Genomic DNA, 13,960 nt, shown 5'->3' on the forward strand with positions numbered 1-13,960 from the left:
TTAAAACTACTGAAACTGCTTTCTGAATGTTAACAACAAACTTCTAAAGTTACAGAAATAAGAGGTCAACAAGTTTGGTTTGATTCTGATTTAAGTAAAAATGTAATCGTTAATAACACACGTAATCAACATTTGCAATAACAATTAGCGCCTCTGGTTATTTAGCAAAATGTCTCCGGAATACACCGAAATGGTGGCGGCGATAGCCTTTGGGGTCTTGTCGGCAATTTTTGTGAGTGCTTTCGTTGTCCTTGTAATAATATGCAGAAGACAGCGGCTTTACTACAAGTCCACGTATCTGGACAACCAGAACGAAATGTCTCGGTACGTCCACCCAAAAGTTAACAACAAACAATAATTCCGAATTCTAGGCCCGAAGTGATGCTAATTGAGCCCGAAAAAGCCGAACTAGAGTTGGGGGAAGTCCAGTTAAACCCAAACCTTGAGCAAATCCTCGCTGACGAACAATGGATTGACGACGCCACTGGTCTGATCCCCCATTGCCTCTCGATTTTGAAAACTTGTAGGTTCCTAACGGAGCGCCTAACTGCACTGGCAATGGGCACAACTCAGGCCTCGGGCAGCGGCCTCTCCCTTATTGTCGAAGTAAAAAATAAAAACTCGTACCAACAAATTTTAATATTTAATTTCAGAGCGCTAAGAGAATTTCAAGCAGAGTGGACGACATGGTCCGAAGTATGTACCCCCCTTTGGACCCCCGATTGTTGGAAGCCCGAGCTGCAGCTTTGTCTTTGGCAGTCAGTCATTTGGCCCTCATTGCGAAATATGAGTGCGGACAAAGAGACAAGAGTTTTAGTTGGATTGACAAGTCTTTGGCCGAAATGGACGGACACATGGTGGTACGTATAGGAAAAAAAAAGCGCAAGTTCAGGAAAGTGTTGCAGGTTTTACGAGAGGCTGCAGTCACTCAGGAGGCTTCAGGCAAGATACAAAGCGTCATAAACGCAAGTTATAACACCAGTGTTTAGAAATTCATGAACAACGTATTTAAGTAAGATAAAACCACAGCGTCCTTGATTAATGAAGGTTTCCTCCTATGTGGCGCCATCTGTTAATTTTTTCTCTTTATTACCATGGTTACGAAGTGGGTTCAAATGCGTGAGTTCAAACGTGGTAGAGAAATATATATCCAAATATAGAAACAGAATAAAGAGTCGGGGTTTCCCCACAAAGATACATTGGCTTTCTTAAAATTGCGTTCTTTTCCAATGCAGGCTACAAATTTTAGTGTTGAATCTTATTTATGATGCCGATGATTGTGGAAAATAATGTAGGTAAACAGTTCCTCGAAAAATTATAGCTTCATTTTGGAGTTAAAAATTCTTTAATTTTTGTTATTGACTGTTTTATTTTCAAGAAAAATTGATGTTTTTGGGAAAATGTGAGTTAGAAAAAGGAGTTAAAAACATGTAAAAAAAGTTAAATTCAACATTGCTTTGATAAAAATACCGGTTTTTGTTAAAAATAGTGCATAGAAAATAGAAAAATGATTAAGAAAACTAGGCATAATAATAATCTGAGTTAAAAAGTTACACATATTAGACCACTAAATGGGCCTGATGGCCATTTGTTATATTTCGATATGACAGACATTTTAGAATCAGTAAAGACTATGCTCCACAATTTTTTTGTAATGGATAATTAGTCAAAAACATTTTAATACTGTTTAACATTTATTCCTGTAAACCTAGTACGTAATAAAACCAAAAATAAATTTAACTATAAACTCATTTGAACTTCATCATAGTCTTAATAAAATAATTCAGAAAATGTGAAACTGAAAAAATTAAGTTTTTAACTACTTATAAACAAATATATTTTCTTAATACTAATTAATAACATTTATTTTTATAAACTCAAAACCTAGGTAGAGACCAAAAATAAATTTAACTAACTCATTTAGAAAATGTAAAACTGAAAAGACTTGAAATGGAAAATTAAGTTTCCACATACTTATAAACAAAAGCATCTTAATGCTAATTAATAACATTTATTTCTATAAACCCAAAGAATATGTAACAATAATAAGACCAAGAATAAATTTATCGCATTCCACAACTCATTCACTTCATCTTAACCCAAATATTACTCTTGCAAGTTCACAATAACCATTAAAATTTAATTTTTTGATGTTTTCAGTTAAACAAAAAGTTGGCTTTTTGCACGAACAGTAGTGCAGATCAACAGATACTTGAAACAGATTTTGGTACTTCATACTCACTAATATTCATCTTCATTTCATCTTTTTTTGTTCTTCGATTATGTGGTTGAGTAATTTTTCAATACCAAAGATCATTCCTTGATGATGATCGGGAACTCGAGATTAATTCTCGGACGTCCAACACATTGCTATTTCTATGATTGACACAAGTTGATTTGAATAATCAGGGCGTTTTTTTGTTTCATGTTAGGGTACTTGTAATTCTTGTGGGCAAGGAACCCTGATAATGAAATTATACTGTAAAGAACAAAAAAGACTAATAATTTTTAGCTGTAATAACTAATAATATAATAACACCACTATTCTCTATTAAAGTACTTACCATTTTAATAATTACACTACACATCTGCTGTGGACAAAAGGGCTGGCTAAACGCAACCCAAATCAGAGCCAGGCCAATGAATGTGGAAGTTATAAAATCTTTGAAGAAAACGCAATTCAAAGAGTGATCTTCAAACCAGTGTATCTTTCTGGGGAAGCCCCGAATTTTTTTTATATATTTAAACTACTAAGTGATTTTCTACAATGCTGTGAACTCTAAATTCGCCAATTTTAAAGCACCTGTATAATCGTTATTCATTTTTTTGTCTTGTGAGCTTTAAGAATACACTTAACCTTTCTAATAGCCATTTATGTGTAAAGTCTACTGGATTTACAAGTTCTGGAACTATACAATGCAAATAAAATTGTTTCCGGATCACCAATCCACAAAAATATCTTTATAATACAAAATTTTATTAATTTTTTTATCTTTGGTCATCCATGTGGCCAACATACAATATTTTCTTCTAGTCACATGAATTTAATAATATTGGATGCATTTTATTAAATGTAATTAATATCTTTATATTTTTATCAATTAAAATGGCAACAATTTTTTTTTTAATTTCTTATCTCGGGTCATATCTTTAGCTCTATTATGAACATTTAATTTCCACCGTACTATTTATTAATTAGAGTAGGCTTTTTTTTCCTTTATGATTAAGAAATTAGTGCAAACTGAAGGAAAAAATGAATGTAACTAAATATGGTTCGAAATTTTATTATTTATCATTTCATCTTGATTAATTGTGATTCCAAAAAGTATTATAAATTCAAATGATCACATGGTATTATTATACAGAATTAAGACTGTGTTCCCCAAATCAGAATTTTGGATTAACTCTCTCTTAATGAAGGTTCCCCATAGATATTCCCCGCAATGTGGCGCCATCTGTTAATTTCTTCTTTTTTCCGTGGTTACGAAATGAATTATAACTATAGTAACACTGATGTGAGACAAAAAAAGGGGAAACTACCTTCACTTATCAAGGATGCTGCGATAAAACGGACAACTTGGTATTCTTTATTACTTATTTGTATAGTTTATAAATAAAATGTTTACGACGGTAAAATCCAGAACTGACCTATCCCGCCCTAAACACGTCTACATTCTTAAAAATTGGTGTTCTTAAAATAGTCGTGCAATAGAAAATTAAATTTCTTGGTCGAATAAAATACCTTTTGAACGTTAAACGGTTTAATTGCCTTGGAACTCGCCAAAAATGGCAAAGGTGTACCCAATGACTGTATAAATAAAAAATTGCGGTTAGTACAAGCGAATGCAAAAAGGTCAAAACCTGGTATTAACTAAATAATAAATTAATTTCATCTAAAAACTGTACAAGATCATACAATGTTTCCATAAAAATAATTTACTATTATCGAAAAATGAAAAACCTAGAAACTGGACAAGTTATTTCCGTTTATCATTCTCTTTCAAGATCTTCGATTTCAAGTGTTCCTTATACTCCAGAATTGTTCCGTTCCATTTCGTGCAAGTCTCCTTCTCGCAAACCCAAATTTCATTAGCGACCTAAAACGCAATTAGCAAAAAAATAATACCAAACAATTAATTACCAACCTGGCTGATGAGTCTGAAATCGTGACTAACCAGCACCATTCCACCTTCAAAATCATTGATGGCTTCAGCTAGAGCGTCGATTGTTTCCATGTCCAAGTGATTGGTGGGTTCATCAAACAGGAGCAAATGAGGGGCTTGCCAAGCCAACCAGGCAAATACCACTCTGCATCTTTGCCCATCTGACAATTGTCTAATGGGGCAAACTTGCTGACGGCCTGTTAGACCGTAACGTCCGATGATTTTACGCATTTCTTCCTTTTCCTTCACTTCAGGGAACGACTTCATCATGTATTCCAGAGGGGAGAGGTCCAGGTCTAGGAGTTCGTGGAGGTGTTGGTGGTATCGTGCGATCCTCAAATGCGAGTTTTTTCTAATCATGCCTTCGGTGGGCACCAACTACAGAAAAAGTGGTCTGAAGTTTCATTAAATTTGTGATTATGCAAAGATAACGCAATTTTCGTCCTAATTTCTGACTGAAAGACGGACTCAAACGCTCGAAAACGATAAAAAATACTAATATAATACTGATTCAGTTTGAAGATTTTTGGGTATGTTTTAGCAAATTCTTACAAAAAACATAAGCTTTAAGTTTAAAAGCTTAAATGCTTAAAAAGGGCAAAAATAACACCTTTCACGCCCTAATTTGGTGAAATTTCTCCTAGTTTTGAGGAATTTTGAAAAACAATTGTGTTCTCACTGAAAAACAAGCTAAAACTGTTTTAAAAAATCTCGCGACAAAAAGTACTTAATGACTTCAAAAAAATCAAACTAATTTTTAAGTTTCTTGATTTATTTTTTACAAAATTTCGCTTAAAATGACCTGAAGAAGGTGAATCAGACAGGATACGATTGGTACATGTTTTCGGTGATTTTAACCACACTTAACGTACAGTTTCGCAAAATTTTGTAAAATAATTGTGCTTGTTTAAAAATAATATCATTTTCAAACAATTCCAAAATTTTTCCACTAATTTCGGCAAAACTTTTCAAAAGAAAAGTTAGCTTTTTAACGTTCTTGAACAATAAACATTGAAGAGAGAAAAATAAACCCATTTTTGCCGGCCTAATTTGGTCATGTTTCACCTTGTTTTTAACGAAATTTAAAGAAATAATCGCTGATAAACGAGCTAAAGCGCTCGAAAACGAATATAATGTGATTATCGATTTAATTTGATGATTTTTCGGTCTGTTTTAGCAAAATCTCACAAAAAACACTGAACCTAAAAGTAACGCGATTTTCGGCCAAATGTACCGTCTTATTTTTAGTTCATGGGAAATAACCGTATTTCAGGCTGAAAAACAAACTAAAACTATCTCAAAAACAATGTCATTATCGATTTATATGGTCAGTTTATTTTAGCAAAATCTCGTAAAAGACAGAGTTTAGATAAAAAAACGTGCTTATAAACATTCAAATAGGTAAAAATAACACCATATTTGTCCTATTTGGTGATAATTCGCCTCGCTTTTGACGAATTTTGAATAATAATTGTATTTTTGGACCAAAAGCAAGCTTAAAACTGCTTTAGAAAAAACAGGCTTAAAAAAGGCAAAAGTAACACCATTTAAAACCAATTTGTTAAATTATTTCTACCGAGTGAATCAAACAAAATATAATCAAATTACATGTATTTTAGTGGTCCGAAACATTTAACATAACATCATTTAAAAAAATTTAGTTTTTACCCCAAATGACGTTCTTAAACATTGAAGAGGCAAAAATAACACCATTTTTGGTCTAATTTGGTGATAGTTTGATATTTCGCCTGTTTTTTTTAACGAAAAACAAGCTAAAAAGAAAAAGACAAAAATGATAAAATATCGATCAAAGTTAATGCTTTTTCTGTGCGTTTTAAAAATACCTTACAGAATACATGCGATTTTAAAGTAAAAACATGTCGAAAAGCTTAAAAAAAGAAAAAAATACAATCAAAGATACAAAACTTCAACCAAATCGTAATTTTTTTGCCTTAATGTTACCGAAAACTGCGTAAATCGAACAAATTCTTATTTTTGTGACTTTTACGTGTGTGTCTTCCAAAATAAATTAGTTTGGTTAGCTCAGGTCAGATCAAATGAGTTTGATTAAGAAAACAATCAAGTGAAAAAGGCATGGATTTTTCAAACAATTTGATCAAAATTTTGTGAAAGAAACTTTATTTTTACTTCAAAAATGTTCTTTAAGGTAAGTGTTTTGGAAAAACATCTCAAAAAAGTGCTTAGAGGCTTTAAAGAAAAAAAAAGCAAACCATTTTCAAGTTTCATTTCAAGTTTTTAATTTATTTTTGACGAAATTTCGTTAACACCCTAAAACAAGTGAATCAAGCAAAATACAATTAAATACTTTTGGTGGCTTGAAACACACGAAGTAATACCATTTTCGAACAACTTAGGAATTTTTTCAGCAAAATTTTTCGAAAGAAACTTAATTTTTACCCCAAATAAGATTCTTAAATATTCAGGAGGCAAATATAACACCATTTTTGGCCTAACTTATTGGTGATGTTTCTAGTTTTTAACGAATTTTTGTGAAATAACTACTGAAAAACGAGCTAAAACGCCCAAAAAAGACAAAAACTGATGTAATTATCGATTTAATTTGGTGATTTTTATTATGCGATGTTAACATAAAAACCTGTAAGAGCTTAAAAAAGATAAAAATACAATTTCAATCCAACTTTAAAGTTTTTTGCTTTATTATTTATTCACTAAAAACGACGTGTAGTGTGACAAGATCTCTTAGTCTCTGGTTAAAAAAAAACAAATGAAGTTCCGATCTAGTTACGGATTTGTCAGCCAGTTTAATTAAAAATTTGTAAAAGAAACCTTTTTCTTATATATTCCGAAAAAGTGCTTAAACGGCTTAAACATGGTAATTTTTGTGTTTTTAATTAAATTTTGTAAAATATATAATCGCAATTTTTGTTCACAAACGCACTAAAGCACATAAAGGTAGTAAAAATAGTGGCATTTCCGAGTCAATGTAGTGCTTTTTCGGCTTATTTTAGTTAAATCAAATCAAAAGTCAAATAATTTACGTTTAAATAATTTACTTACATGTTTTAAAAATGCAAAAACAGTTATAGTGACTTTTGAATCGGTTCAGCAAACTCCAACAAAGAAAAAGGAATTTTTTACTCAAAAAATCGGCTTAAATGTTAAAAAAAACACCTTTTTCGAACTAATATGAGGATTTGTGGTCCAATTTACTATTTATTGTATCAATAATTAAAATATTCCTCGACGCAATGAAAAAAAAGCTTTATTTTACTAAACACAACATTACTTACGTCACCATAAAGAAGTTTCAGCAGAGTACTTTTTCCGGCACCGTTCGGTCCAACAAGGGCCAGCCTCGTGTCCAAATCAATCCCAAATTCCAAATTTCTATAAATCCAAGGACCGTCATCACTATACCGAAAACTAACATTTTGTACCATGATGACGGGCGGCGGAATTTTTCCACAACTAGGGAAATAAAACGTAACGATTTTATCACTGACTACTTTTTCAGTTAGACCAGCAGCGACCATTTTGGCTAGAGTTTTTTCCTTAGATTGAGCTTGACGGGCTAATTTAGCCGAACCGTGTCCAAACCTTGCAATATAATTCTGCAGCGAAAAATAAGAATTGAAAATCGCAACAAATTTATTTTACCTTCATATGGTTGATCTGGTCTTGTTCCCAATTGTATTGCTTCATTTGATTCTCTAGCAACTCCATGCGAGTTCGAACAAAAGCGTCATAATTACCAGTATAGTACTTCAAGCGTTTTTTATTAACGTGGATAATGTTTGTGCAAACGCCGTTTAGGAAATCCTGTGAGTGCGAAATTAAAACCAAAATTCTCTTATAACTGAAAATGTCCGCATTGAGAAATTGATTGATGATCAAGTGGTGCAATTTTTACTGTTTGAGTTCCTCTTCAAGCCATACACAAGCGTCAAGATCGAGATGATTGGTCGGTTCGTCCAAAAGTAACAAATGAGGTTTGACGTAAAGAGCGCGAGCTAACGCTATCCTCATTCTCCAGCCACCGCTGAAGTCCTTGGTCTTCTTACTTTGCATTTCTTTGGTGAAGCCCAAACCGTGGAGGATGTTGGCTGCACGGGCTTCGGCCGTGTCAGCCGAAATCTCGTCCAGACGCTCGTAGATGTCCATGAGTTGCTCCTGCGATTCTGGTTCAAGCAACGCAAAAATAAGCACCGAAAACTAGTCAATTCATTAGGCGTTAATACACAATTTTTAGAAAAAAATTCCAAACAGTTGGTTTATAAAATGCTTCATTACAATTAATATTTATTGTGATTTAATAATTTTTTAATAAATTTTACTTATTACAGTTTAAAGCACGAACGAGCGATAACGAGTGAGTGCCTTTAATACATAATAATAGTAATTAAATAAATTAATAATCGCACATTAACAAATGAGTGGATTATAAAATTTTTTCGATGACCGCAAACTCTTATTCTGGTGTGAAAATTTGAAATTAATATTGTACTAAATCAAAACCAATTTCATTTAACTTCAGTTTCAACCTTGATACGTGTCATTAAAAGTTACTATAAATTATAGCAATAAAAAAGGGTGGAAATTTGGTAATAATCAATTGTGGGTCATTCAAAAGCAGTAAAGTGTAATGTGTGTAATATTTCTAATAGCGGCGGTGTTTTCAGTAAATTTTGTCTAATATAAAGTTGCAACGAGCCAAGGCGATGAGTTTTATAGCGTTTTTTTAAGACTCATAAACCCCACAGAGCAGGAATTAATTTTTTAAACATTATAAAGTGTATCAATGACGTCTATAAATATACAGGATGTACACAAAATGGCGCAAAAACTCTTAGTACATTATACCACATGTTCCATCAAACTCCAGGGGAAAATTTAAAAAAATCTACCTCAATTATTCTTAAGACCAAGTTCCTCTACTCTTACATCAACGGAACTAAAAATTATTTATAGCAATCATAAACAATAAATTTTAAAAGTTCTGATTTTTATATCCAGAAAGCTAGAAAATTGATCTCGTAACATAGTAAAAACAAATTTCTAGTTAAAACACTCAAGCACTGACGATGTTGGCAACTTTACCAAACAGTTTTGTGTTTGTTAAAAATGATTATGGTTTTTTATTTCATTTTTTAGAGGTTTCTTGAAACGTTTCCTATAACTTTACTAGAGAGCTTATGCGCTATTTTGTACAGGGTGAGTCAATAGTGGATTATTTCTGATTTTTTTTTAATATGCAACCAACAATACTGATTCCAGCTGATCAGACCGGTGGTCGTTATTTTTTTTTAAATTAATCCACGATTACATTGTTTTGGGTATTGTCAAATTTTTCTTCAGATTTGCTAAAATTTTATTATGAACTACTATTATTTAAGAGATAAAAAACCAATGTTGATTCAATTAATTAATGTTTTTAAAAATTAACGAAGTGTTAAGTACAATTATTATTTTTGGTTGCATCTTAGGACATGTCAGAAGTAACCCGCTATTGACTCACCCTGTATAACGCTGTATATCATTTTTTAGAAAAGATCATTTATTATTTATTAATATTGATATTAAAAAACGGACAATGAAAAAAATATTTATTCATAATTAATCAATCTTGAATGAAATAAATTAATGAAAACTTCTGTTATTGAACTCATTACAAAGATAAATCATTTTTATTAAACATAAAATAAAACAAATTTCTGTTATCACTGATATCAATAATTTTTCATAGTTTTCTTCTTGGATTTTTGCCATTTTTTTTTTTTCATCACGTAAATATATCTACCTTTAAAATAACAGTTTTATCTGGGGTTTTAAAAGACACGTAATCATTTCTTTTCTCTAGTTTCTTTATTTATTTATTTATTTTGTATTCAATTTGCCTGTTTATTGCAATGGCGATCACTGCCTGATATTCAGTAACAAGAACAAACATTTTTTTCTTTATTTGCATTCAATTACTATTTATATTAAATATTACTTGTTTATCATTATAAAAGCAGAAAATGCCGTTTTGATCTTTGTTACAAAAAAAGTAATAAATGAGTCCATGATAAACAATAGCTATTTGTATACCAAGGGGGGAAAGTCATGGTATCTCTCCCGAAATTGAATTAAGTCTCCAGTGGTATACATATGATTTTTTCAGCGTCTTCCATCAGAAAATATCGTTTTTCACCTTCCAAACATTCCATGACATAACGTTATTTCCTCAGAGGAAAATGTGAGAGGAAAGTACTTTTTTTCCTCCTAAGGGAGGAAAATACTTTCATGGCATATTTGGACGGTGAAAAATGATATTTTCTGATAGGCTCGATAAAAAATATTAACAGAGAATTTTAGGTACACTGCTTTTCCAAAATTACTTCCCAAAGAACAGATTTGTTCTAGACAAGTTTTGAAATTGATTCTCAGAGTGGTTTTAAATACGGCCCACATTTAATAACTGTTACAGATTATTAATATTCCCTCACTTGTTAAGCACTGGTGGCTGCTCTGTCGCTGTTTATTACAGAGTACGATTTTATCTCGCCAATTAAATAATAAACGTAGTACTCAGTTATAGTTTGCGTTAAATAATTACTTTCAGTTCACTTTCATAAAAACTATTGTGGTTGAAATAGCTTATTCTTGGCATTAACTTTTATGAGTTGTCATGGGAACAGGTTAGTCCTTTGCACCACAAAATAAATAGAAAGTAGAATAAAACAATAGTGTTTTAGAGAACTAAAAGTCAGCGTCAGAATAGTTTCGGGAGCATTATCACATTTTAAATGCTTTATCATTTAATTGAAATGAATGTTTAAGGAACTATTAGCCCTAAATAAAATAAATAAAATTCAGAAATCTTACGTTATAAAACCGTTTGATATTAAAAAAATGAGAACATTACAACTTTGAAAAACAAGAAAATCGTAATTTCATATCTTTGAAAACTCTAGGTTTATAATTATAAACAACATCTACTTATTCATCGAACGTATCTTCAAAAGCATTGACAAATAAACAAATTGTATTTCTGTTTATGCAAGAGTCGATATCTTTAACAAGAAGTCGTTTGTAGAGCACTTATTTTTTTACACATTTTTGTTCTAGAAATCATAAAAATTTCCATTAGTTAATATTTTTAATTTTTTTAAATAAAATAATATTTTATTAATATAAATATTTCTCATTGATTAATATTTATTATTTATAATAAATTGTAGAAAAAATCTGAAAAAATTAGAAGGCATACAGAAAGAAATAAAGCAAAAAAATCGCAAACGCTGATTTTTGTGTGATTATTAAAATGAATTATTATTAGTTATTAGTGATTTATTACAGTATCTACTTAAATAAATTACTTCAATCATCACAAATAACACTTTCTTTCAATATTTATTCCTTTTAAGTCAATAAAATTATCCAGAGATCTCAATACAATGCCACTACCTTGTGAACAGTTTATTTATTTATTTTATTTTATTTTATATTATATATTATTTATTTTATTTTATATTATATATTTATTTATTTTATTTATTATTTTATAAAATTTATTTTTTTTACTCCAAAATAAAACTAATTTAAAAAAAAGTTTTACATTATTACTCTCCACAATCTATACCATGAATCGCAATAAATACTGAAACTTTTAGCTTGCATTTGAAGAAAACGCAATTCAAAGAGTGATCTTCAAACCAGTGTATTTTTGTAAGGAAGCCCCCAATCTATATTTAGACTACTGAAGTGATTCTCGACAATGCTCTGAACTCGGAATTCGCCAATTTTAAGACAGCATGTATAACTTGTAAAATAAAACAATAGTAAAAACTTAATGGTGCAGAATTTACCTTGATTTTATTTTTATGACACCATAAAAATATCCAATTTCTTTATGCAACATTCTCACTCTCACAAACGTGTTTATAAAAACTTACCATCATCTTCACACGCCACCAATTCCTCGGCCAGCTTCTCCAGCCTCACCCTCTCCTCATCAACTTCCATAACACACTGCAAGGCAGACTTATCCGACGCTGGCATTTCCCTAGTCAAGTGAAAAATATCAATATGTTCAGGAATGGGAACTTCCCTGTTCCCTAATACTGCCAGAATAGTCGACTTTCCTACCAAAAACCAATCAAACCCGACTCTGGCATAAACCCACCAACTTACCACTGCCATTCAGCCCCAACAATCCATACCGTCTCCCGCAATTCAACTCAAGCATAGCGTCTTGCAGCATCTCACATCCGTGAAAAGTAATGGAAAAGTTATCGATTTTGATGTCCCTTGACTTGGGATGGACTGCCAAGCTGCCCGTACAAGCCCTCGCCTCAGCATTCAACCTCGCATCGGCTTCGAGTTTCGCGCAAAGCGCTTCTTCAGCACTCAGCTCGACTGAGCCATTCTGCGAAATGGAATCACCGTTCTGGGACGCAGCTTGCTCTTCGTTCTTGTTGGGGGCCTTCTTTCCGGCTTGACGCGCCTTCGCAGCCCCCTTTTTACGCTGCTGTTCGCGTTTCTTCGCGTCGGAAGGCATGATGACTTAACCTAATAACCAACAAGCGAAATGTACTGACAGTCGTGCGAAATGATTGATTTCTCTTTTTTAAACGGCTTTCAAATAGCACGCTCGAGTTAACATTGTTTTTATGAGGACTGGGGAGGAAAGTTGCGGAAAGTTGAGGAGGTGGCAAAATGACGACTTGTAAAAAGTGTATTTTGCGGTGAATTAAGTCGTGTCGATCTCATTGTACTTACGGGTGAAGTAATTTAAAGAGAGGTTTGCAATTTAACACAAATTTCACGTGCAACCGCTCACTGAAAGACAGCCGGAAAGAATCTAGGGACTTTCGGCTCGCGCAAATCGAATTTCTGGGGATTTTGCTGATTTTCAGTTCTTGTGTTATTCCATGACGTCATTACGAATTTCCCGCCCGATTAAACGTTTAACTAATAAAAGTAACAAAGAGTTAAAGAGTATTTTTATAACAGTTTATTGTTTCGTAAAATATAAAAGAAAAAGCAGTCAACAAAACATTACATTTACCTTTTGTAAACAATGAGTCAAGTTTTGATTTGGGAAAATAAAGAATAAAAGTTTAAGAATCAACAATTAGGTACTTAGAAGTATAACATTTAACATGAATTTTATCAGTGACTGCAATTGCAGTACTTTCTATTGAGAAGCTTTCTAAAACTAATTGTATACCAAGCCTCTGACTTTGAAATTAAGTTGGCAACACTAAATCCAAACGTCAGACTTTTGTAGTTTAATTGTGCCAACTTAATTACAGTGACATTTTGCTCAGAAATCCATGGTACCTGCAGGTGTGGAATTTTTAAATGAGTATATTTCATTAAACTTAAGTATAAAATAAATAATTTAACTAATTAGAGGCTTAACTATGTACAACTGGGTCAGGTCTAAATGTAACCAATTTTGAACAAATTAGAAGTTCTATTATAAAATAGCCAAATGAATTGTGTTGCACTAGACTAGTGACAAATTTATTGTCAAAAGAATGCATTAATTAAGCAGGAAAAGTAATTTAAAAAATTGTTTTTGCTATAAAGGCTGGAAACAGAATATACAAGTTGATTCAAAAGTGTCCGACAATCTCTCTACAGAACATCAAATTAAATTAAAACTTCACGGGATAGCTTTTCAAAGTTAAATTCTTAAGTTGTTTTTGCTGTTTCAAATCATATTTTTTGTCTTTAGTTAACGGAAAAAACAACTCTTGCTACATTAAACAGATTCTTGTTGAAAAAAAACACCAATTAATATCTTATGATTAGTTGTTTCAAAACTA

The 13,960-nt window shown here is 31.9% G+C and overlaps 2 protein-coding genes across 2 annotated transcripts; one reads left to right on the forward strand and one right to left on the reverse strand.

Moving 5' to 3' along the window:
- Positions 1 to 19: 19 nt before the first annotated feature.
- LOC655271 (transmembrane protein 98) lies at positions 20 to 3,636 on the forward strand. The gene is made up of 4 exons (XM_961800.4): positions 20 to 324; positions 372 to 606; positions 654 to 860; positions 906 to 3,636. Exons 1-4 carry the CDS (start codon positions 170 to 172, stop codon positions 987 to 989), a joined length of 681 nt encoding a protein of 226 aa, XP_966893.1. The 5' UTR covers positions 20 to 169; the 3' UTR covers positions 990 to 3,636.
- Positions 3,567 to 13,041, reverse strand: LOC655357 (uncharacterized protein). Its single transcript, XM_961897.5, has 8 exons — positions 12,906 to 13,041; positions 12,318 to 12,695; positions 12,080 to 12,268; positions 8,056 to 8,323; positions 7,803 to 8,001; positions 7,436 to 7,756; positions 4,146 to 4,541; positions 3,567 to 4,097 (listed from the first exon to the last, which is right to left on the reverse strand). The coding sequence occupies exons 2-8, from the start codon at positions 12,682 to 12,684 to the stop codon at positions 3,978 to 3,980; spliced, it is 1,860 nt and encodes a 619-aa protein (XP_966990.1). The 5' UTR covers positions 12,685 to 12,695; positions 12,906 to 13,041; the 3' UTR covers positions 3,567 to 3,977.
- Between the last annotated feature and the right edge of the window lie 919 nt (positions 13,042 to 13,960).

Source organism: Tribolium castaneum, chromosome 5 (assembly GCF_031307605.1).
Source record: "Tribolium castaneum strain GA2 chromosome 5, icTriCast1.1, whole genome shotgun sequence".
In the NCBI taxonomy this organism is placed as follows: Eukaryota; Metazoa; Arthropoda; class Insecta; order Coleoptera; family Tenebrionidae; genus Tribolium; species Tribolium castaneum.

Bases quoted from the DNA above. Each gene is read 5' to 3' on its own strand.
- LOC655271 (XM_961800.4), top strand. From the start codon at position 170: ATGTCTCCGGAATACACCGAAATGGTGGCGGCGATAGCCTTTGGGGTC. The intron at 607-653 runs GTAAAAAATAAA...ATTTAATTTCAG, and splicing joins GCCTCTCCCTTATTGTCGAA to AGCGCTAAGAGAATTTCAAG. The intron at 861-905 runs GTACGTATAGGA...AAAGTGTTGCAG, and splicing joins AAATGGACGGACACATGGTG to GTTTTACGAGAGGCTGCAGT.
- LOC655357 (XM_961897.5), bottom strand. From the start codon at position 12,684: ATGCCTTCCGACGCGAAGAAACGCGAACAGCAGCGTAAAAAGGGGGCT. The intron at 8,324-12,079 runs GTAAGTTTTTAT...TGCTTGAACCAG, and splicing joins GGTGGCGTGTGAAGATGATG to AATCGCAGGAGCAACTCATG. The intron at 7,757-7,802 runs GTAAAATAAATT...TTTTCGCTGCAG, and splicing joins ACCAGATCAACCATATGAAG to AATTATATTGCAAGGTTTGG.